A 26,424-nucleotide genomic window follows, 5' to 3' on the forward strand; every position below is an offset into this window, starting at 1 on the left:
TTATTCTATCAGTACCAGACACTCATATATAAAGATGACTACAGGAGAAGTCAAAAATCATCAACAGGAAAAAGGCAACCGAAAAATCTTAAACGAATATCAAAATTGAAAAAAGAAGAGACATTTGAAGACAGCAAATGTTAGAACCCCAGATGTGGTACATGTGGACTTATAGTAGAAGGCAAATCATACGATTTAAAGTAAAACATTTACGATTAGTTCTTCTATAACGTGTAATACACAAAATGTACTTTACGTGTTCAGGTTGTCAGGAGATCTACTATATAGGAGAAACCGGAGACCACTTTAAAAGAGACAGGGTCCGAGTGCACATGCAGCATATATACTCTCCTGAATACAGGAAATCTGTCTTTCTTCTTGTCATTCTTCTTTTCGATCTTTATAATCATTATAAGTATACTGTGTCGCTATCACAATCTTTGTAATAGATCTATATATATTTGTGGAGAGGGCTTTCATAAGTTGTTAAAAACTGGTGCGCAATCCAATTGTGTCTAAACAATAAAATATGTTCAAATCAATCAAACTTAGTGAACATCTTGATGTATGTGGACAAACGAACCTTAAAATATTCCATTTTTACAAAATGAACACATACAATACTTAAGAAATATACGAGAACGAAAAGCGTTTCATCAACTTGTTTAAACCTAAGTTAAATAGTCTTATTTAAGATATACCTCCCTTTCATATATTATAACATCAACAAATCTATGACGTCATCATGTCCTATTGTCTTTGTTACCATGTAAGGACCGTTGACCATCTGAAGTTAATCTGAAAGCGCTAAATTAAATGCTTAACGAAAACTTCGTCGATTGTCAACCGTTTTCTATATTTTAAACCGGACAATGCGATCATTAGTAACTAGCGATACAGTTAGCTAACTTTTGACAAGAACCCGACCAGTGTCTTGATGTTTACCTTGTGTAACGTACTGTGTCATCATCCATATTGCGATAGTAGCTATGACATGTATTATTTGGGTTACTGGTCGGTATGAGTTATAAGCTTCATCACAAGGTAAACGTATCTAAGCCGGTCCATGTAAAAAGGTTAGTTATCTATGGTCCTGGCTTGTTACAAATGGACTGTTTTACCGCCTACATTACTCCGCATGTGGTCAAAGGGGACGGTATGACGTCATTCCACCAATAGGTCTACTGGACATCAACTACGGCGTTAGTACACCAATAGGTCTACTGGACATCAACTATGGCGTTAGTACACCTTCATGTCTACTGGACATCAACTATGACGCGAGTACACCAATAGGTCTACTGGACATCAACTACGGCGTTAGTACACCTATAGGTCTACTGGGATCAACCAAGACGTCAGTGCACAAATACGTCTACTGGACATCAACTATGACGTCATTCCACCATAAGGTATACTGGGCATCATCAATGACGTCATTGCACCAATAGGTCTACTGGGCATCAATTGTGAGGTCATTGTACCAATAGGTCTACTGGATATCATCTATGACGTCATTGTACCAATAGGTATATTGGACATCAACTGTGACGTCATTGTACCAATTGGCATATTGGACATCAACTACATGTATGACGTTAGTGACCAATAGCTCTACTGGACATCAAGTATGACATCATTTCACCAATAGCTCTACTGGACATCAAGTATGACATCATTTCACCAATAGCTCTACTGGACATCAAGTATGACATCATTTCATCAATACTTCTGCTGGATATCAACTATGACTGGACATCATCTATGACGTTAATATTTGTATACCGAATCTGTTACCAATTAATCCACGCGCTATTCTGTTATTCATACATGACTCTAGAATCTAGAACCAGACTATTAAACATTGGAAACAATACAAAGAAAACTAGCAAACACCTGTGCAAAACGACGTGCTTTATGAACAGATGGGTTTTCATATTTCCAAATGAACTTATAGAATTAAGATGTCGACACTGTATAAACTGTATCCATACATTAAATCATGAGGAGGAGTTTACTTTTGTAAGGTATCTAATATTTTCAGTTTATTTTCTGATAGACCGGGTGAAATGAGAAAGACCGACATTTTCTAGCCAAATGCTTTAGGAAGACATGTACTGTAGTTATCATTTAAATTTGCACCAAAAATCCTTTGATCACGTGTCACTTTCTTGCAAACATAACAGGTTTTCAACAAACACTTTAGCCCATGGCCATCATAAAAGTATCTATAATGTTTTAGATTTTTCGTTCACAAAAAGTTGCATTGCGTCTTCTATTTCGGATCAATTTTCAGTGGTCTTTCTAATTTGGTTTGATATTTATACAGTTCGATGTTTACTTTAAAAAAGATCAAAGTTTAAAAAAAAATCCATTTCTCTAGAATACGATTGTAGAATTGACGGACGTACTTCTTTATTACTAAGCGAAACAGTTGAAGCTGAAGCGAGAGGTGGAGTACAAGGAAGGAACTGTTGATTGGACACTGGGAAATGGTGGTATACATATCGTTCTTTCTTGAGATGTAGCAACTCTAAATGGATTCTTTGTATAAATGAATCAACGTTATAGATTCTGCCAGAGAACCATTGGAACGTCTTGCTTCAATCATGGGGAAAAAAATAAGATTATTTAATCTCTACAATTATTAAATGTCTATGATTTTTAAATCAATCCGATTATTTAATCGCTACGGTTTTTAAATCACTACAATTATCAAATCGCTACGATTACTAAATCACTAAGATTTTTAATCACTACGATTATTTAACATGTACGATTTTTTAACCTGTAGGATTATCAAACATCTACGATTATTTAACCTCTACAATTATTTAACCTGTACGATTATCAAACCTCTACAATTATTTAACCTGTACGATTATCAAACCTCTACGATTATGAAACCTCAACGATTATCAAAAGTCTACGTTTATTAAATCACTAAGATTATTAAATCACTTCGATTATTTAACTTCTACGGTTATTTAACCTCAACAATTATCAAACCTCTACGATTATTTAACGTCTACGATTATTTAACTTCTACGATTATTTAACTTCTACGATTATTTAACCTCTACGATTATCAAACATCTACGATTATTAAACCTGTAAGATTATTTAAACTGTACGATTATCAAACCTCTACGATTATTAAACCTCAACGATTATCAAAAGTCTACGATTATTAAATCACCAAGATTATTAAATCGCTTCGCTTATTTAACTTTTACGGTTTTTTAACCTCAACGATTATCAAACCTCTACGATTATCAAACCTCTACGATTATCAAACCTCAACGATTATCAAACCTCTACGATTATTAAACCACTATGAATATTAAATCACTGACTATTAAATCACTATGATTATTAAATCACTACGATTATTAAACCACTATGAATATTAAATAACTGAATATTAAATCACTATGATTATTAAATCACTACGATTATTAAACCACTATGAATATTAAATCACTTAATATTAAATCACTATGATTATTAAATCACTAAGATTATTAAACCACTATGAATATTAAATCACTATGGTTATCAAATTGCTATGATTATTTAACCTCTACGAGTATTAAACCTCTACGATTGTTTAACCTTTACGATTAATTAACTTCTACGATTATACCTCTGCGATTATCAAATATCTACGATTATTTAACCTCTACGATTATTAAACCTCTACAATTGTTTAACCTTTACGATTATTTAACTTCTACGATTATTAAACCTCAACGATAATTAAACCTCAACGATTATTAAACCTCAACGATTATTAAACCTCTACAATTATTAAATCTCTAAGATTATTAAATCACTGCGATGATTACATCACTGCGATTATTAAATCACTATGAATATTAAATTACTATGATTATTAAATCGCTCTGATTATTAAATCATTATAACTAAATCGCTACAATTATCAAATCACTATTAAATCACTAAGACTATTAAATCGCTATGATAATTTAACCTCTACGATTATCAAACCATGTTTATTTAACTTCTACGATTATTAAATAACTACATTTATCAAATCACTAAGATTATTAACTCGCTACGATTAATAAAACAGTATGATTATCAATAACTACAATTATTAAATCACTGCGATTATTAAAACACATTGATTATTAAATCGCTAGGATAATTTAATCACTACGGTTATTTAAGTATTCTGATTATTAAACCGCTTGGATTATAAAATCGATACCATTATTAAAACACTTGGATTATAAAACCGTAAGGATAATTAAATCACTACGATTATTAAATCACTTTGATTATTAAATCGCTACAATTATTAAATCATTACGATCATTAAACCAATATGTTTATCTAATCGCTATGATTATTTAATCCCTCAATTATTAAATCTTTACGATTCTTATATCACTATGATTATTAAACCATTATGATTATTAAATCCTTATGATTATTTAACTGCTACGATTATCAAACCTATATGTTTATTTAATCACTACGCTTATCATATCACTATGATTATTAAACCTCTACAATTGTTAAATCACTATGATTACAAGATATCCATTGGCCTTATATTCTCCAGAGACATATTTTGGCAGATTTGATTCCAGTTAACTTGAAATTGAGGTCAATGTTACTTAGCCCAGCATGCTTAATGTCCATTGTAAGATCTCTGGGCCCCTTGTCTAGTGAGAAGATGTCATTTAAAAATTTTAGCATGGTTGACCTGTGACCTTGAATGAAAGTCAAGGTCATTCATTTGAACATTCTTGATTACCCTTCACCCCAGCCCCAATATCAGGTCACTGGACCTCTTGCTTAATGAGCAGAAGTCATTCAAAGATTTTAGCATATTTGACCTGTAACCTTAAATGAAGGTCAAGGTCATTCATTTGAACAATCTGGATAGCCCTTCACCTTAACATGCCTCTTGATTACTGAACTGTTTTGATATTTAAATGATGCACGTCTTCTCAACTTTTATACAGGGCTTGTTCTTCGTCTAAATAATGACAAGTCATCAACAGATTGGTGTATATATGTAATGCACTGGGATACATTTTTTGTTTTTTGTTGCTTTTTTGTTGTTGTGATAAAACTGTATAAAAGAATATAGAATGTAGAAAAAGATATTTCTCAGGGAGGGCAGTTTTGAAGGCTTGATTTGTTTTTGTTTAAAGTCCTATTAACAGTCAGTGTCATTTAAGGACGTGCCAGGCTTTTGAGGTGGAGGAAAGCCGGAGTACCCGGAGAAAAACCACCGGCCTACGGTCAGTACCTGGCAACTGCCCCACGTAGGTTTCGAACTCGCAACCCAGAGGTAGAGGGCTGGTGTTAAAGTGTCGGGACACCTTAACCACTCGGCCACCGTGGCCCCTTCTGCTTGAAGGCTTTGACTGAGCTGAATGAGGGAGATTCCACAGAGTGATTGCAAAAGGGTAGAAAGACAAGAGGCCCATAGGCCTTAATGGTCATGAGTTTCAAAATATTTCAGTTTAATTGACCCTTTTTGGCTCTGCCTATCAGTCAAAGGGGTCAGTCAGGCCAACATGTGCATACCATTAAGCTGAATTAGGTTAAAATGAATTCCAATAGAAATCAAACAAATGATAGTCAAAAATGTGATTTTGGTAAAGCACCTCAAGACCTTTCCATCTATAGAGAGTATTTGATTCTACCTTATTTTGGTCTTGAAAAGAAGATTTTTGAAATTTCATTCAATATGACCTTTTTAGCCCAGGCCCATCAGCCCCTGGGGGTCAGTCAGGGCGAACATGTACATACCAACAAACTGTCATTCCATGCTGATAATGTTAACCAAGGTAGAATGAATTCCAATACATATCCAACAAATTAAAGTCAAAAATATGATTTCCCTAAAAAAAGAAGATTTTCAAAGATTTAGTCAATTTGACCCTTTTTAGCACTGCCCCTCAGGCCCCTGGGTGGTGGGGACCATATAATTCACAATTTTGGTTGACCTTTAGCCATGTAAGCTTCCTGCCAAATTTCATTTAATTTGGCTCAGCGCTTTTGGAGAAAAGTCGAAAATGTAAATTGTTTACGTATGCATGATGGACAAAAGACGATTAGAATTGGTCACTTGAGACTTCATCTCAGGTGACCTTAAAATTCATTGGTATCTTTGGATGTCTGCATGTGTTTGAAAGCACAAGGACCTAGTTCTTGTGTCTTCTGGAATTATGAGACCTTGTGAATATATGTATTGTAACAAGGTTATTTAGAACAATACCAGTCTGAAGTACATTGTGTGTCTGAAGGGGAGGTCAGTGTAATGTCTGATCATTTCAGCCTAAAGAGCTGGTTGGTATTATAGGGGTGTCTGATGATCAATAATCAAGACTCTACTGTAGTAAGTATGTACCCAGTCCAATGTTTCTCAAATTTTATGGATTTTCCTTCGTCTGTAGTTATAAAAGCCTGGTTTTGAGACGACTGGTAGATAAAAATGGCTTCCTGTCAACATCGCTACAGCAAAATATGAAAACCCAGGCAGATATCATAAATCTTTCTGCTTTACATGTTATAATTTTAGACAATAGATTGATCTTGTTTAACCACTTACGAACCCCTACAAGGGCCAACCCTTTTCTGCTGCACATCTGCATCACAATCACATTGTACAAGTAGAGAGTATAAGGTCACTTTACTGAGGTTTGCGGGAATTTAGCCTGGTGGTAGGATGTTTGCCTAGAGAGGGGAGAGATCACTAGTTTGAGGCCCAGTATATTCCATTACTCCTTTCTGTTCAGTATTACAGCATTAAGACATCTGAATTTGGTTGAAATAGAATGATAAAAAGTTCCGTCATAAATAGAGGTCAACACGCCTCAACACCTGACTAAAGACTTAAATGTATCCACGTACAATGAAATCCAACAAATTAAATATTATTGTCATCCATTCACATTCCGTTACTTTTAGTAAAATCCAATTAAAGTTGCTAAAATTTGTTAGTTACATCTGTAATGGTCATCTAGGGCTCTGGTTAACTCAAAATGCTACATGCATCACTGCCATGGGTAATACACTTGTGGAATTTCTTCCGTGAAATCTGAGAAATGATGCATACAAAGTTTTCTTCTGTGAAATCTGAGAAATGATGCATACAAAGTTTTTCTTCCGTGAAATCTGAGAAATGATGCATACAAAGTTTTAACTGATCAGTCTCAAAATTTAATAATCATAACTAGACACCATAGTATTCTGCAACATTTTCTTCAGGTTGGTAAAGTAAATATGATAGAAGTTATTTAACACAACCAATATGTCATATAACTTCTATCATATAGACACAACAGTACTTCCTGTGAAATAGCACCAACATGACTTGTTTAAAGAGAGACTATAGGACCGGAGACAAATGCAATGTTATAAGTCAACCAAATGGTGATGGTAGGATAGAAATAGGACAAACACAACAGCTGATATCACCAGAGCGATCATATTTTACTCCAATAATAAAATACCACATCTTCAGTTGATCTTTGATGTGTTCAATAGTTTGTATATACTGACCAATCAGTAACACTAATCAAACTTACTCCATACAATACACCTTAATATTAAAATTCAATGAGACATTTTTTTGAATTTGATTCATGGCATCTTCTTTTATAAATAAAATAACTTTAACAATTTACACAGAGATAAATTAAAAATGTTGATGACCTTATTCCCTGAATAAAGGAAATCTGTATTTCACATTGATAGATACCACTTGTAAGTGTCATTGAGTGAGATGGATTCGTTTTAATTTAAGTTTGACCATACTGTTAATAGATCAGAGTAATATTCACCTTCAGTCAATATGTTGTATATAAGATATCTGTTTTTATCAAAGAAAAATTGTCACGAGAGTCCATAGGACTTCATATTTGAATACAGCAGTCAGGATTTCTCAACTAGCATATAGTTTTGAGATGACCAGTTCCGAATTCACTGGATTTTGATTCAGGCCACACCTATGTTTTGTTAAGGCCACATGCATGACACCTCTTTGGGATCAATTTCTCCAGTAAAATAGTAGTTGGGATTTCTCCTGTAAGATGATCCTCTTAGGAATCCATTGGGTAATAGTGACTTGGCTTTCCTTCTCCAAGTCTTTAACACACATGCTAGGGCCATCACACCACAGAACCTACTCAGCCTCCATTGATTTGGGATATATTCTGTTTTTGAGATGACCCCTTAGGGAAACCATCAGGTCATCCATCATGATAATCAATGTAAGGGAATTATGGCTTCCATTCTTATATTTATATCACATGATAAAAATGTTGTTGACAAGTTTGATTCCATATTTAAAGCTTATATCTAGACCAATTTCAGTGTCTTTCTTCCAAAATGAGTGTTTCTTGAGGAAACATTTTCAATTCTTCTAAAGTTTTTTCTTCATCTAGTTGTGATACCTGAAAAATGAACAAATCATATTAGTGTATATAATGATGTATATATTGAAATATTCAATATAATAATCGTATTTGTTTTAAACAGTCATTCCCTGCTGTGAAGTGCCCAGTAGCCTTCAAAATCTTTTAAACACCTCTTGAATTCTGACCCTTCATATATACCAATAATCCGCCAAAGTAACTGAATTCCTATAGCTAATATCTTTTACTTTCCAAAACATGCCTCAGACATCTAAATGCTAGAAAAAAATAAAGAGGATAACGCAGAAGGCAGTATGGAGAAAAACTTACATCTCTACGTGGAAAGGTGGTAAGAATTTTGAACTCCTCAGTGTGAAAGCCCTGTGACGTGATGTAGTATATAAGGTACTTGAGTTTATCTGTGGCGTAGAATCTCCGTTGTATGTTGTCACCGTTGGGAGTCCTGATTCGTATCCGACTCACCAGCTCCTTGCATGTCTCTGGGGGTTCCTCTCGGATGTGCATAAGTGCTGACTCTTGTATTGCCTGAACAGATCAAAATAGCTGTGTTTAGACAATCTGTACCAGTGAATATTTGCACACCAGCACTGTGTGCTAGTGGACAGATGAAGATCATTATTGAAAGCTTGAAGACAACAGTAACAAGAGGCCAAAAGGGCCTGTTTCACTCACCCGGTTGGATTTGACCAAATATCAGAACATGTTCATGTTCAATTCATTAAAAGCTTTATTTGTCATGCAATGCTTTCTATGGTAATTGGGTGGGGATCACAACTGCTTCAAAGATAAAACCCAGAAATGATGTCCAGTCTCCCTTGGGATGTGAAAAGACCCAAGGGATTGTTTTACAACATGATTTTGTTTAAAGACTTTAAGTCCTTGGGGTGGGGAAAGACCCCTGGGCCTATTTATACATCAGGATTGTGTTTATCTTTTATCCCAACGATGATATGTATGGTTAAAGGATGGGAGTCTAAATGGTTTCAAAGATATATCTAAGAAACTAAGTCCCTATGGGTGGGGAAATACCCTAGGGCCTATTCATAAAACATGATTGTGTTCATCTCTTGGTGCCCAGCAATGCTATATATGGTTATGGGGTGGGAATCTCAACAGTTTCAACAATACAAATAGTCGTTTATAGCAGTATTTTGGCCCCGCCACTCAGCCCCTGGGGACAGCTCCACAACTTGTAGCTTTTTGAATCCTCACCACCAAGGGATGCAACCAGTCAAATATGAGCAATATCCATTGCTTAGTTTCATAGAAAAGTCATTAGTATCAATATTACCAATGCAAATGGACCCCTTTTTGACTCCACCCCTCAGGCCCCTAGGGAGTTAGCCTAACCCATCATTTGCATAGATTTTAATCCAACACATCTAGGGATGCTAACACTGGAATATAAATATTATATATTGCTTAGTCTTAGAGAAGAAGTCATTAATATCAATATTGCAAAATTTACCAATTCTGTAATTTTTCAGGCCCAAAATACAGTAATGATTTATCCTCTGAGAAATATATAAATGCTGTATACTATGCTGAATCAGCCAGAAACCAGTCAAAATGTAAAATAAGAAGTCCAGAGGGCCTGTATTGCTCACCTGGATATGGCAGCCGATATGGGAAAACCCTTTCTTCAGAAGAATGATTTTAACCAATTTGGTTAAAATTTCCCCTGTATGGCCTTGCCTCTCTGGCTCCTAGAGGACCAAGCCCACAGCTTATAAAAGATTGGTTCTCCTTTTCCAAAGGATGCCTCAGACCAAATATGGGCCAAATCCTTTCATTCGTAAAGAAGGATTTTAATGTAATTGCTGTATCTCCCCTATTGGGCCATGTCCCTCAGGCCCCTATACTAAACTAGACTAATTAAACTGGATCTTCTTCGCCCTAAGGATGCTCCACACAAAACATGGTTGAAATTTGCTCAGTGGTTCATGATAAGTAGTGTAAGTTGACTAACGACAACCTCAAGAAGACGGATGCTGCGCCATGGCATAAGCTCAGCGGTCCTTCTGACCAGGAGAGCTTAAACCTACTGTATATAAATATGGCAGCCAACACATCAAAAATAAAACTTTCAGATTCAGTTTGTGATTGTACAGCTTGCAGTATTTAATTATTACTGTTCAACACTTCGGATCATTTGTGTACATCTTTTACCTGTTTCCTATCTTCCTCTTCCTTCTTCATGCGTTCCTCCTCCATCTGCCGTATCTGTTCCATCTCAACCTCCTGTCTTTTTGCTTCAGCCTGTTCAAAACATTAATTCGTGAAAGTAGAGAATTGTAGAAACACAATAGCACTATATAGTGTATTGACTATAATTATACTTATACTGTCATGTACCTGTCCAATAATCTATGAAATGTACAATAAATACATAAATATCAACATTCCCGGTGTGTTGGTTATACAAGAGGCCCAGGGGCCTTAACGGTCATCTGACTCTAAATTAAAACCCTTATATTATTGTAGTATGCATTCTCTGTAGCAAGTTTATAGTGGCACTGTTGGCCATGGTGGCCATCTTGGATTTCTGACCGACCCAATAAATAACAACACTTGGTCGGGATCATATCAGGATCATTTCAGGCAAGTTTCAGCTCAATAGTACTGGTGGAACTTGAGAAGAAGTTTAAAATGTGTTTTTCAAGATGGCGGCTATGGCGGCCATCTTGGATTTCGGACCGACCCGAAAAATAACAACACTTGGTCAGGATCATCTCAGGATCATTTCTGGCAAGTTTCAGCCCAATAGCACTGGTGGAACTTGAGAAGAAGTTTAAAATGTGTTTTTCAAGATGGCGGCTATAGCAGCCATCTTGGATTTCGGACCGACCCGAAAAATAACAACACTTGGTCAGGATCATATCAGGATCATTTCAGGCAAGTTTCAGCTCAATAGCACTGGTGGAACTTGAGAAGAAGTTTAAAATGTGTTTTTCAAGATGGCGGCTATAGCAGCCATCTTGGATTTCGGACCGACCCGAAAAATAACAACACTTGGTCGCAATCATATCAGGATCATTTCAGGCAAGTTTCAGCTTAATAGCACTGGTGGAACTTAAGAAGTTTAAAATGTGTTTTCACGATGGCGGCTATGGCGGCCATCTTGGATTTCGGACTGACCCGAAAAAGAACAACACTTGGTCAGGATCATATCAGGATCATTTCAGGCAAGTTTCAGCTTAATAGCAGTGGTGGAACTGGAGAAGAAGTTTAAAATGTGTTTTTCAAGATGGCGGCTATGGTGGCCATCTTGGATTTTGGACTGACCCAAAAAATAAGAACACTTGGTCGGCATCATATCAGGATCATTTCAGGCAAGTTTCAGCCCAATAGCACTTGTGGAACTGGAGAAGAAGTTTAAAATGTGTTTTTCAAGATGGCGGCTATGGCGGCCATCTTGGATTTCGGACTGACCCGAAAAATAACAACACTTGGTCAGGATCATATCAGGATCATTTCAGGCAAGTTTCAGCTTAATAGCACTGGTGGAACTGGAGAAGAAGTTTAAAATGGGTTTTTCAAGATGGCGGCTATGGCGGCCATCTTGGATTTCGGACCGACCCGAAAAATAACAACACTTGGTGGGCATAATATCAGGATCATTTCAGGCAAGTTTCAGCCCAATAGCACTGGTGGAACTGGAGTAGAAGTTTAAAATGTGTTTTCAAAATGGCGGCTATGGCGGCCATCTTGGATTTCAGACCAACCCGAAAAATAACAACACTTTGTCAGGGCCATCTCAGGATCATTTCAGGCAAGTTTCAGCTCAATCCCACTGGTGGAACTTGAGAAGAAGTTTGAAATGTGAAAAGTTTATGCACGGCGCACGGCGGACGGCGTCGGGTCAGATGACCTAATAATCTTACTAACGAAAACGTTGTTTACAAGTGTGTAAACATCAAATTTGACAAGTAGGAATACATAAGTCAGACCGGAACACATATGTGCAATTAGTGTGATTTTTCAATGACTATTTTCACATCTGTTTTGACATTTCCCCCCAAAAAATATGAATGGAATATGGAAGGATTAATTAAAATATAATGATGAAAAAATAAAAGCGTTTGAAATATCCTACAGGAATCGAATAAAAAAGTGATGTTACTGTGGAGCTATATTTTGTTTATTACTGTAGTTAACACAACCTTTCCAGACAAATTGGAATCAGCTGTTTAGTGATTTAATATTTCAGGAATCGGTCAAACTTCCACATTGGCCTTCAGTATGTGGATTTGGTTTGGATTGTTAATGGGCGAACTTGATTCTAACGTGCTGGTGTGCTGGCGGCAAGGTGGTAAAATTACTTGATTGTGTCCCGAAAATGCATGCGCAATTTCGGCACATGCCGATCTGCGTAAATTCCAGCCGGTTTGGAAGCACCAGCACACCGGCAAACAAGATGGTGACATGTTCAACCGAATGATTAGATTAAGTTAGATAATGGATTTCAACTTGTTTTGAGTCTGTCAGGCTATTTTAGTCATTTATATTGCAAAATAAGTTGATTTCTGCAGCGTTCAATGTTTACAATGCCTTTGAAATGTGTTTATTCATTTACAGATACATAAAATAAATAAAAATAAACATGTTTTGGTCTATGTCGTCCATATTGCAAGTGAGCCGCTTTGCTTGAATGTACATGCCGTCGGCAAGCTCAAAACTGGCAAACGGCACAAACAGCAAGCTAGAATCAATTCGCCCTTTGTTTAACGTCTTATTAACAGCCAGGGTCATTTAAGGACGTGTAAGGAGGTGGAGGAAAGCCGGAGTTCCCGGAGAAAAACCACCGGCTTATGGTCAGTACCTGGCAACTGCCCCCGTAGGTTTCGAACTCGCAACCCAGAGGTTGAGGGCTAGTGATAAAGTGTCGGGACACCTTAACCACTCGGCCACCGCGGCCCTTCAGTATGTGGAATCAATGATAAGTGGCATTTGTGATGAATATTCATAAAGTTTAACCAATGATATGTTGATACCATGTTCTTCAGCTATTGCCTGAACTTCAATAACTACCTTGACTCTGTAACCTTGACCTTCAATAACTACCTTGACTCTGTAATCTTGACCTTCAATCACTACCTTGACTCTGTAACCTTGACCTTCATCCATTGCCTTGGCTCTGTAACCTTGACCTTTAATAATTACCTTGGCTCTGTTACCTTGACATTTTATATTTACCTTGGCTCTGTAACCTTGACCTTCAATTATTACCTTGACTCTGTAACCTCGACCTTTAATCATTACCTTGACTTGTAACCTTGACCTTTAATAATTACCTTGGCTCTATCAGTGGCCAGTGACTCCTGGAAAGCTAATTCCTGCTCTTGTCTGATGTTTTCTCGTGCTTCTCGCTCCTCCTGAAAAACATCAAAGATTCAAAGTTCTTACACGTATTTCACCAGATAACTTTCTTATCAGATAATTAACAGCATAATATCCCAGTTACATCACATAGCCCCCTGTAACAGTGTTATTCTCCCAGTATCACATGTCTCACCTCTTCCTTGATGTCTGCCTGTTGCTGGAGATGGAAGTTTTCTGCATTCTGCATCAGTCTCATCATCAGTTCGTCTAGTGTCACTGTACCTGTAAACATTACCCAACTTTATGGTAAGATTTTACATTCCAGACAGGTAGTTTTTAATATTTCAATGTAAGTGGAATATTATCTGGACAATTTTTCTATCATCTTTAACTGTGGAAATATAACATTTACCACATAGTTACCAGTTTCTATAACAACAATTTGATGTAGGACACAGTGACCAATATTGAACATTTGGAATCATTTCCTATATAAGGCATATTTACAAGGTCAACAAAGTCAACCATACTTCATAGGGTGGTCCCAATATTGCTAGGGATGGAATTAATAGAACATTTCCCCCCTTGAGGGCAAGACAGGAGAATCTCAACCCGAGAGGAATATTCTTAAGTTGCCAAACATGAGGCTTGCCGAGTGGTTGGCAGTTTAATTATCTTACCCAAAGGGTTGAGATTCCCCTGTCTCACTTCCATGGGGGTGAAGGATTACTTGTTTTCTTAGTCTGGGTCTTTTTACCCCCTTATGTATCTAATATGGGTGTTACATCTACGCAAATCAAATATTAATGTGACTTGATGGAATTGTTATGATGGTGTTGTATTGTCGCCGTGACGTCATGCTATTGTTGACGTGACGAAATACAATTGTTGAGAGCGTGCAAATAGAATGTGTAGCTTATCTTTTCCCTAGGGTGAGATAAGGAAATCTCACCCCGGTAAAACTGTGGATATCTCTGTTCAGGGTGAGAGAAGAGAAAAATTGATCGAACAGTGTAGGAAAAGACAGTTACTCACAAAACATAACATCATCATTTTATGTAGCATAACCACATCACAAATTGATATTGTCATCAATGTCGAGGCACATGTCGTGGGTAATTGATGATGGAGCGATGAAAAGGTTTCACAATACCTTACATTTTGTTACTTTTTTGTTTTAGTAAGTGTGAAAAATTATCAAACATGGACCTGTACTGCAGAAGGGATATCTCAATCCTCATGAGTTTGGTATGCCAGCATTTGATAAACATCACGCTGACCAAGAAAACTCTTACACTCATGCAGGTTGAGACATTCTTGTCCACAGAACAGGCCTATGTAAGATTCTATTATTCTCTCATATCTCGCCATGTTGGATAAAGTTTGCCCATGTAAGATAGCTATGTAAGATAAATCTATCTTACATAGCATTTCACGCGCGCGGATTAATCTGCGTTCAAGGGGGAAAACTCTCACAACGTCGTCTGCTTGTGTTCACACCCGACAGACCTTATCGTCGGTGTCGGTTTTGAAACGTTGGACTTAACTATAAAAATACATACATTCTTAGATAAATATATATCATATCAGCAGTAAATCAATAGGGCTACACGGTTAAACAATTAGACATTTCATCTGAGCGAACATATAACTCTGTTACTGTAACAAACAGTTAGACTACGCCTACGGGCCTGTTGTAACAGTTACAGTACAGTACAGACTTGCCTACCCGACAGATTTGTCATTTGTCATTAAAAACATGTAAACACACACAATCACCTGGCAATGACAGGAAGTAAAATAAAAGCCATACATAAAAAAAATATAAAAAAGAAAATGTCAAACGTCACAACCTATGAAATGGTTCCGTTTGCGTCAGCAGGAGGCCCTGGAATTTGTTTACTGTACTGTCAGTAACTGTTAGGCCTACTCAGTAACCTGTGTATTTGGAAGTTGGAAATTGGCTCATAAATGAATGAACATTCGGTAAAAATGACACCCCTCGATGTTCATATAAAAATATTTATTTTAATTGTAACTCAGAGTCTATATTTGTGTAGAGTAATCATGAAAACTAACTGCCATCCTAGCCTTTCAATATGATCATCATTAGCCTATTGACTGACCTACCTTCGTCAGTCCATCAAGACAACCGGTTAAACACATATAATCCTATGTCACAGAAAAGATTGAATACTTGTATAGAGTCACTGTTCGCTGGTTCACACACGAAGTTGCCAAAATCACAGTGAATTTAAAATTACTAGCCACGAAACATCGCCGCGTCATGGCGATCGAGATCGACATCACTCTCAATATCCTTGAACTATGAATGGAATTCCAATGACAGTCATGACGTCATGCAGTGACGTAGTATTTTATAAAAAAAAATTTGACTTGACATTTAAAAGTACAGTGGAACTTCGTTAACTCGAAGTCGACGGGACCACGAAAAAACTTCGAGTTATCCGAGTGTTCGAATTAAGCGAGTTATCGCTTTTGGTGAAAAGTTTGGTCAATATTTGTCAACATTATATAATCATTATAACTTCGCTCTGTCGCTCATCAGTTTAGTGTGAAGACTGGTCAATACATGTAAACATATATGTAATGTTTCGTTATGTCACTTGTAATTTGGTGTAGTTTTGCCGATATACAGTCACGATAAAGTTTCTTTCACTTAGTCACTTCAATAACGATCTGATGTGCAAGTCATGTTTGCAAAAGGTAAACGATAAAACAGAATTCGACAAAATAACAAGTTATTAATGTCAAAACAAATAACCGTTTAAGTTTAACACAGATTGCATACAAAACGTAACAGAACCATTACCTTTTATTGGACATATATAAAATACTGTTTGATCGGCCTACTTACTTTTTATTGATAACCACGCCATTTCCATGTGTATTAGCACCGGAAGTTGGGCTGCGCATGTGCGTATAAAATGTTACTGTAACTGAGTTGGCGTTTTATCCGATTTAATAGACAGCACTGACCGTTACAGTTGTACTCTGAACACCTCGGCAGTAATTACGCTATTGTTTCAGCAGTTTAAAGATTTAATAGGCGCCGGTGACTGTGTCATTTCTACACCTGTAAAAACATCAGCCGGGTAGATCTACCGGTGTGTCAGAGATTAGTTCCGCTTGAGCGAACGGGTAGATGAGTTGTTGACTATCGTGTGTACTAATATCGGCGACAGCCTTGGGAAATTACCTGATGTAAGTAAAGCAGTCCTTTTTATCACCAAGACTTGTTGTTATAAGAGTCAACCGACAATTTCTTTTATGAATTTATGAAACACTTATAATAGCATGTAGGTAAGTAGTGCCGATATGTTCAGTATTACAAATGAAATTTAGCTCTTAAAAAATGTCGGCGTTTGCCACCGATCGACGAGAATTATACTTCGAGTTATTCGAACATTTCAAGTAGGATTTTTATTGTTGGGACCAAATTTTTACTTCGTATTATCCGAGTTTTTCGAGTTATCCGAGTTTTTTTTTACTAAGATAAAGAGAGAATTCGGCCGGGACCGGCGAGGTACTTCGAGTTAAGCGGGGTATTCGAGTTATCCGAGTTCGAGTTAACGAAGTTCCACTGTACAGTGTGTTCTGGAAACTCATTTCATGTTGGCTTTCAGTATTGTTGATAGAACTTCTTTTTCTCGGATGTTCACAATTTGATCACGGCTACGTAAAAGTCGGTCAAGTTACGGTAATTTTTATCGGCGAATTGTTCATTCGTTCATCACTTAACCACAAAATGAATGAAATTTGTGTGCAAACGTAGTTTGCCAAAATAGGGTATGATCTTTCAGAATATCACAAGTATATTTAGTAAAAACGTCAAATAAAGAAATTAAAAAATTGAAGAAAATGGATGGCTGAGGGACACTTTCGCCAGAAATTCGGTAATGATATGAGAGAAAAAGACTCTTTCATTATGTGTGTATGTAGGATAGGGATATTCCACCCTCGGGATCACAAAATGTGGTAAAACCCTCTGCAAGCCTCGGGTTTCACCACATTTTGTGACCCCTCAGGTGGAATATCCTATCCTACATATACACATATGAAAGAGTCTTATAATCCCAAATTTATAGAAGAATTACTTCATGTATTACAGAACAAACTCGTTTTCAAATTTCCATGGTTTAGCTAAGTGTTTTATACCTGGGATCATGTCTAGGACCTCGTTGTGGGGTATAATTAGTGAGAGCTAAGTGTTTTATACCTGGGATCATGTCTAGGACTTTGTTGTGGGGGTATAATTAGTGAGAGCTAAGTGTTTTATACCTGGGATCATGTCTAGGACTTTGTTGTGGGGTATAATTAGTGAGAGCTAAGTGTTTTATACCTGGGATCATGTCTAGGACTTTGTTGTGGGGGTATAATTAGTGAGAGCTAAGTGTTTTATACCTGGGATCATGTCTAGGACTTTGTTGTGGGGTATAATTAGTGAGAGCTAAGTGTTTTATACCTGGGATCATGTCTAGGACTTTGTTGTGGGGTATAATTAGTGAGAGCTAAGTGTTTTATACCTGGGATCATGTCTAGGACTTCATTGTGGGTATAATTAGTGAGAGCTAAGTGTTTTATACCTGGGATCATGTCTAGGACTTTGTTGTGGGGGTATAATTAGTGAGAGCTAAGTGTTTTATACATGGATCATGTCTAGGACTTTGTTGTGGGGGTATAATTAGTGAGAGCTAAGTGTTTTATACCTGGGATCATGTCTAGGACCTCGTTGTGGGGTATAATTAGTGAGAGCTAAGTGTTTTATACCTGGGATCATGTCTAGGACCTCGTTGTGGGGTATAATTAGTGAGAGCTAAGTGTTTTATACCTGGGATCATGTCTAGGACCTCGTTGTGGGGTATAATTAGTGAGAGCTAAGTGTTTTATACCTGGGATCATGTCTAGGACCTCGTTGTGGGGTATAATTAGTGAGAGCTAAGTGTTTTATACCTGGGATCATGTCTAGGCCTTTGTTGTGGGGTATAATTAGTGAGAGCTAAGTGTTTTATACCTGGGATCATCTCTAGGACTTTGTTGTGGGGGTATAATTAGTGAGAGCTAAGTGTTTTATACATGGATCATGTCTACGACTTTGTTGTGGGGTATAATTAGTGAGAGCTAAGTGTTTTATACCTGGGATCATGTCTAGGACCTCGTTGTGGGGTATAATTAGTGAGAGCTAAGTGTTTTATACCTGGGATCATGTCTAGGACCTCGTTGTGGGGTATAATTAGTGAGAGCTAAGTGTTTTATACCTGGGATCATGTCTAGGACCTCGTTGTGGGGTATAATTAGAGAGAGCTAAGTGTTTTATACCTGGGATCATGTCTAGGACCTCGTTGTGGGGTATAATTAGTGAGAGCTAAGTGTTTTATACCTGGGATCATGTCTAGGCCTTTGTTGTGGGGTATAATTAGTGAGAGCTAAGTGTTTTATACCTGGGATCATGTCTAGGACTTTGTTGTGGGGGTATAATTAGTGAGAGCTAAGTGTTTTATACCTGGGATCATGTCTAGGCCTTTGTTGTGGGGTATAATTAGTGAGAGCTAAGTGTTTTATACCTGGGATCATGTCTAGGACTTCGTTGCTGGCTCTTGACCTGGAGACTATCATCAACAATGGTAGCTGGTCGGGCTTTTGGCCTCGTATTTGAGCGGCTACTATACTCCCAAATTCTTTTTTGGCAATTGATATAAACCTGTAAGTACAAACATTTTAAACAAATTGATACTGACTCATAATATCAATTGACATCTATGAGTAAGAGTAAAATTATTTCTTGCTTCCTCAACTATTTGGCATGAACTTAAATTCTGAACAGAGACTTCCTCACTGATATCAGAGCTATTGTCATTTTTTTGAATTTTTTTTAAATATTTTTATCTAAAGTTTGTCTTTGGATACAGCCATACTAGATACATTGATAATCTAATAGCAAGAATAGAGCATTCACGCTAAATTCAAATTTTGTCAACTAAGATCACTCAAGTATTTTTATGATCTGGACTACTTGCAGTTTACAATGACTGTATATTTTAACAAAGCTTTACATTCACATTTTGAAAGATTGATCACAGTACCGTTTAGCCCAGTAATGATATATTTTGAAGTTCAAGATTTGGACAGAATGATTACTATTACAGTGATGACATTGTCTTACCTAGCATTATTTGTTTCGTGTGTGACGTCCCATGCCCATGTGATAAAATTACCACACAGATAGTTTACTATTGTCTCCATACACAGGATTTGGGAACAGAATACATTTGATAATATACTGTTGTCGTGGTGAAGATACACAGCTAGTAGTTTTCTCTGAAATCAAAGAATCAGATAATCAGCAAAGTGAACACACACTTATATTTACTGTAAAACACTTATATTATAACACTTATATTTACTTTATAATACTTATATTTACTGTTTAAAACTTATATTTACTGTATAACACTTATATTTACTGTATAACACTTATATTTATTGTGTTACACTTATATTTACTGTATAACACTTATATTTACTGTTGTATAACACTTATATTTACTGTATAACACTTATATTTACTGTATAACACTTATATTTACTGTATAACACTTATATTTACTGTTGTATAACACTTATATTTACTGTTGTATAACACTTATATTTACTGTATAACACTTATATTTACTGTATAACACTTATATTTACTGTTGTATAACACTTATATTTACTGTATAACACTTATATTTACTGTATAACACTTACATTTACTGTTATATAACACTTATATTTACTGTTGTATAACACTTATATTTACAGTATAACAGTAATATTTACAGTATAACAGTTATATTTACAGTATAACACTTATATTTACAGTATAACACTTATATTTACAGTATAACACTTATATTTACAGTATAACACTTATATTTACTGTATAACACTTATATTTACAGTATAACACTTATATTTACTGTTGTATAACACTTATATTTACTGTATAACACTTATATTTACAGAATAACAGTAATATTTACAGTATAACAGTAATATTTACAGTATAACACTTATATTTACTGTTGTATAACACTTATATTTACTGTATAACACTTATATTTACAGTATTACACTTATATTTACAGTATAACAGTTATATTTGTAGTGGTTATTACTTACATCTTTTGCTCTACATAACAGACTCTCCTTTATTGCGCTCTCTAATGACCCAACAAAAAATACAGGGTGTGTCTCGCCATATCTGCAAGAAGAATTTAGGTATATTAAGATAACTCTTAAAATAATTGAAAGAACTTTGATTTCAATTTTTTTAAATGCGAAATTTTGCATTTCACTGACTACAAGCATGACACTACTCTGATAACTAAAAGCAATTAAGCTGCTGTCTTGTGGTGATGGTTTTGTAGCACTCACTGTGAAGGTCGATCATGGTTCGTAAAATGCTGTTACATGGCTCCATATATTGCCTTTGATATCAACTGCACAAACGATCTCTAATTCATACTAAACAGGCATGAGAATCTCTGATATAGAGAAAGTGAAAATAACACTGAACACTGGCCTATAAAAATTACGGAAACAATCAAATAAATCACCAACAACAGACTGAATTAAATTCCTGGTCGTCTGTAAACTTATCTACTTCACATCGTTTTAAATACTCTGTAGTAGTATTTACCTCATGTCCTCAAATACAAACTTTCATTACCCAATACTGTTGTATAAAAATTTAGAAAATAGTGTAAGCATCTTATTATTCACGATACCTTGTCCACCAATTTATTTGATGTTAACTAATAGATGGTCAGCTAGCTGCGATATCATTTTAATAATTTGAATTAATAGACATAAATTTTAGTTTAAAACATACTTTTGATAATGTATCTATAGTAAGAGTAAAAAGAGCCTTATATTAAAGACAACTTAAATTAGTGAGTTCTAAAATAAACAATCATCAAAAAGACAGGTAATTTCAACACCTAACATAAAATGATTTTGCAACTGACTTTTTACATAACAAATTATCTCCCCTTAGATTTTTTTCCTAGAATCACATACAAAAAGTGATGTGCCCAGTTGAAAATGTTGCCTACGCACTTTTGTCCCTAATGAGACTTCTAAAAAGTGAGCAAGTATGCAGGTGTGCTAAAAATACAGCAAAACATTAAAATCCATGTAATCTGTAGGGTTTGTTGAGATGTCCTTACTGCAATGCAACTTTATTGCAGGTTTGGTTGAACCGAGCTAAACACAGTCCAGATTCCTAGCATCACTAAATTCCAGTCACTGGACCATACATACTGGATGGTATTTGAATGAAGTTGGACTTACACTTTTTGAGCAACTTATGTTAATGCAAAACTTTGAAGTGAAATGTTGATGCTGTCGCTGCCAGAAAAGTAACAAGATAGTCTCGCTTCATGACTCGCAGCCAGGCAAGACAAAAACCACTGATATCTCTTATCAAGACATTAATGTTATGAAACAAACGGATTTCACAGATGGCAAAATTGTTAAGCAACTGCATATCTTTTGTGGATATAAGATAATTACTAAATAAAAAAAAAAATATATATATATATCTATTCAATGAACAAGTAGCATTGTTAAAGCATGTATTCTTGTCAGTTTTCGTGAAGTGCTGACGAAAGCTTCAGTAACCTACCTCTCCCTAAACTCGCGTGTGAAGTGTTCTAAGGCCTCGGTTTGATCACCGACAGTTTCTGGCACTGAAACAAATATTCACAAGACATTAAGACATCTTTTAAAAATTTCGCTGAAAAAAATCATACACAAAAATGTTGATTATGTAAATATTCACATACCAGATACATATAATGTAACTGATATCCTGAGAAATTCAATGATTGATAAATTGTTAGACAGTGTGATGACTATAGGACACCACCTCATACACTGCACTAATAAAATAACCACTTAATGTGACTCCAAAACCAACTCAATTTCCATTTGTAACAAGCATACTGAGAATTAGGAAAGCAATACATGTCCCCTACTGGCTGTCGCTAAAAATAGTAACAATGGCCTTGACCCTAGAGTATCAACAATCTTTGGCATTACGAATATACATACAAGAGATGGATGGAGAGGAAACTTATTATTGTCACCCTGGTTTCATCTGCAGGGGACAAATACAAGAGGCCCATGGGGCCTGTATCGCTCACCTGGTTGGATTTGACCAAATGTCAAAATAATGTTCATGTTCAATTCCTTTTGTTTGTTAACCTCAAACAATGATATATATGGTTATAGTATGGGGATCCCAACTGCTTTAATGAAATAATGAAGTCCAGACTCTCTGAGTTTACAACATGCATTTATAACTTGACTAATATGACTAGTAGCAATATAAAGGAATTACCTTTATTTCCCCTATGGGGCCCCGCCCCTTTGGCCCCTTTGGCCCCTCGGGGGTCAGAGTCATCATTTATGCAAAATCTGTTCCCCTTCCCACAAGAATGTTTCTGACCAAATTGGGTTAAAATCCATTCATAACTTTATGACTAGTAGCGATTTGAAGGAATTACCTCTCTTTCCCTATTAGGCCCCGCCCCTTTGGCCCCTTGGGGGTCAGAGTCACCATTTATGCAAAACCTGTTCCCCTTCACATAAGAATGTTTCTGACCAAATTGAGTTCAAATCCATTGATAACTTTATGATTAGTAGCGATTTGAAGGAATTACCTCTATTTCCCTATTAGGCCCCGCCCCTTTGGCCCCTTGAGGGTCAGAGTCACCATTTATGCAACATCTGTTCCCCTTCCCCCAATGATGTTTCTGACCAAATTGGGTTCAAATCCTTTCATAACTTTATGACTAGTAGCGATTTGAAGGAATTACCTCTCTTTCCCTATTAGGCCCCGCCCCTTTGGCCCCCTGGGGGTCAGAGTCACCATTTATGCAAAACCTGTTCCCCTTCACATAAGAATGTTTCAGACCAAATTGGGTTCAAATCCTTTCATAACTTTATGACTAGTAGCGATTTGAAGGAATTACCTCTATTTCCCTATTAGGCCCCGCCCCTTTGGCCCCTTGAGGGTCAGAGTCACCATTTATGCAAAATCTGTTCCCCTTCCCCCAATGATGTCTCTGACCAAATTGGGTTCAAATCCTTTCATAACTTTATGACTAGTAGCGATTTAAAGGAATTACCTCTATTTCCCTATTAAGCCCCACCCCTTTGGCCCCTTGGGGGTCAGAGTCACCATTTATGCAAAATCTGTTCCCCTTCCCCCAATGATGTTTCTGACGAAAGTGGGTTCAAATCCATTCATAACTTTATGACTAGTAGCGATTTAAAGGAATTGCCTCAATTTCCTCTATTGGGCCCCTCCTCTCAGGCCCCTTGGGGGTCAGAGTCATCATTTATGCAAAATCTGATCCCCATCCGCCAAGGATGTTTCTGACCAAATTTGGTCAAAATCCAATAAGAACTTTATGACTAGTAGCGATTTGAAGCAAATGTTGACGGACGGACGGACGACGGACGACGGACGCCGCACCATGGCATAAGCTCACCGGACCTTTGGTCCAGGTGAGCTAATAACATTGAAATACAAAGAAAACCAGTGGTAGATCACTAGCTGACACGCTTGTATCTGCAAAATTAGTAAATTGGCATGGCCACATCGTCGAGGTAACTTTGATTTTACAGGAAAATCACACAGATAACATAGTTTATATCGCCAAACTTCAATATAAATCGGAAAGCGCTTACTCAGTGGTGTCTGTTTCCGACTGTTTTGAGATTCTTCGTGTTCGAAGATATCTTCCTCTACTGCATACGAGTCATTATTTTCGTCCTCATCCTCACTAATATCTATTTCTGATGTATCCTGTCAACAAATTTTTAAGTATTTAAATCAGTCCAGACAGTAGACATTAGATATTATTTCTCATTAGTTTTTAATTCAATTCAAAAGTGAAATAAGTCCTAAGGGATCTGCCCCTGGTTAGGATCAGACACTCACATCTGATCTTCACCATGTTTTATTGGCCAAATACTCCACTGAATCATTCTGGTATCACAGACAAGCATATTAGATGTAAAGCATGTCATAGAGTGGATACATATATATTGAGAGAATAAAGAGTATTACTTCTGATAAATTTTCAGATTGACCGATACTCTGATTCGTGTATAGGCCTGCCCCACCCTCCATGGTTGTGACATACCTGTACTGTGTATTGGGGTTTTCCTACTATATTAGCTTTTGTGAGTTGCAGGTCATGCACAGGTAATTGTAGGCCACAAGCTCCTAATGTGATCTGAAGGGAAAAATCATTATTACCAACCTACAAATCACTCCACATATAACTATGGACATCAATATAAATACAGTTGTATGATGATGATGATGATGATGATGATGATGATGATGATGATGATGATATCACAAACCAATCAGTACTTACTGCATCATCCTTTTTAGCAGCTTCAGGCCAGCCCATCCACACTTGGTGCCTAGCAGGTACGTTGGTCAGATGATAGATATCCCCCTTCACCTACAAACACCAGTAACAGGTAACTTACTGACCACAAAGACAGGAATTCTAAGTATTTTGTAGCTTATAGCTGTTTTTGACATCCATCAGTCAGCTGAAGTTCATTTACCAAATGAAAATGACCAGACACAGGGTCATCTGATTGACTATGCAAATTTTATCTTGGTACCCCACTTTTTCCCAAATGCAAAACCCTTGCATTCTTCCATCAGGGCCAACAAGAGTGACTGATATACAGTATCAGGGCCAACAAGAGTGACTGATATACAGTATCAGGGCCAACAAGAGTAACTGATATACAGTATCAGGGCCAACAAGAGTAACTGATATACAGTATCAGGGCCAACAAAATAACAATAAAACCTGGAGTCAAAATAACAATAAAACCTAGAGTCAAAACATCAATAAAACCTGGAGTCAAAACATCAATAAAACCTGGAGTCAAAACATCAATAAAACCTGGAGTCAAAATAACAATAAAACCTGGAGTCAAAACATTAATTAAACCTGGAGTCAAAATAACAATAAAACCTGGAGTCAAAACATCAATAAAACCTGGAGTCAAAACATCAATAAAACCTGGAGTCAAAATAACAATAAAACCTAGAGTCAAAACATCAATAAAACTTGGAGTCAAAACATCAATAAAACCTAGAGTCAAAACATCAATAAAACCTAGAGTCAAAATAACAATAAAACCTGGAGTCAAAATAACAATAAAACCTGGAGTCAAAACATCAATAAAACCTGGAGTCAAAATAACAATAAAACCTGGAGTCAAAACATCAATAAAACCTGGAGTCAAAACATCAATAAAACCTGGAGTCAAAATAACAATAAAACCTGGAGTCAAAACATCAATAAAACCTGGAGTCAAAACATCAATTAAACTTGGGTCAAAATAACAATATAACCTAGAGTCAAAACATCAATAAAACCTGGAGTCAAAATAACAATAAAACCTGGAGTCAAAATAACAATAAAACCTGGAGTCAAAACATCAATAAAACCTGGAATCAAAACATCAATAAAACCTAGAGTCAAAACATCAATAAAACCTAGAGTCAAAATAACAATAAAACCTGGAGTCAAAATAACAATAAAACCTGGAGTCAAAACATCAATAA

General features: G+C 36.3%; 1 protein-coding gene across 1 annotated transcript in view; it reads right to left on the minus strand.

Annotated features, from left to right (window-relative positions):
- Nucleotides 1-7,455: 7,455 nt before the first annotated feature.
- LOC117325443 (FAS-associated factor 1-like) overlaps nucleotides 7,456-26,424 on the minus strand; it is a 28,505-nt gene continuing 9,536 nt past the window's right edge. The window contains exons 7-18 of the mRNA XM_033881652.1: nucleotides 25,208-25,297; nucleotides 24,968-25,060; nucleotides 24,510-24,627; nucleotides 22,438-22,501; nucleotides 20,931-21,012; nucleotides 19,930-20,084; nucleotides 19,331-19,467; nucleotides 13,939-14,027; nucleotides 13,718-13,798; nucleotides 10,593-10,682; nucleotides 8,733-8,948; nucleotides 7,456-8,441 (exon numbers count right to left, since the gene is read on the minus strand). Of these exons, the coding sequence (XP_033737543.1) occupies nucleotides 8,358-8,441; nucleotides 8,733-8,948; nucleotides 10,593-10,682; nucleotides 13,718-13,798; nucleotides 13,939-14,027; nucleotides 19,331-19,467; nucleotides 19,930-20,084; nucleotides 20,931-21,012; nucleotides 22,438-22,501; nucleotides 24,510-24,627; nucleotides 24,968-25,060; nucleotides 25,208-25,297 (1,299 nt within the window). The 3' untranslated portion in view covers nucleotides 7,456-8,357. The remainder of the gene's footprint in view (nucleotides 8,442-8,732; nucleotides 8,949-10,592; nucleotides 10,683-13,717; nucleotides 13,799-13,938; nucleotides 14,028-19,330; nucleotides 19,468-19,929; nucleotides 20,085-20,930; nucleotides 21,013-22,437; nucleotides 22,502-24,509; nucleotides 24,628-24,967; nucleotides 25,061-25,207; nucleotides 25,298-26,424) is intronic.

This window comes from Pecten maximus, chromosome 4, assembly GCF_902652985.1.
Source record: "Pecten maximus chromosome 4, xPecMax1.1, whole genome shotgun sequence".
Classification (NCBI taxonomy): Eukaryota; Metazoa; Mollusca; class Bivalvia; order Pectinida; family Pectinidae; genus Pecten; species Pecten maximus.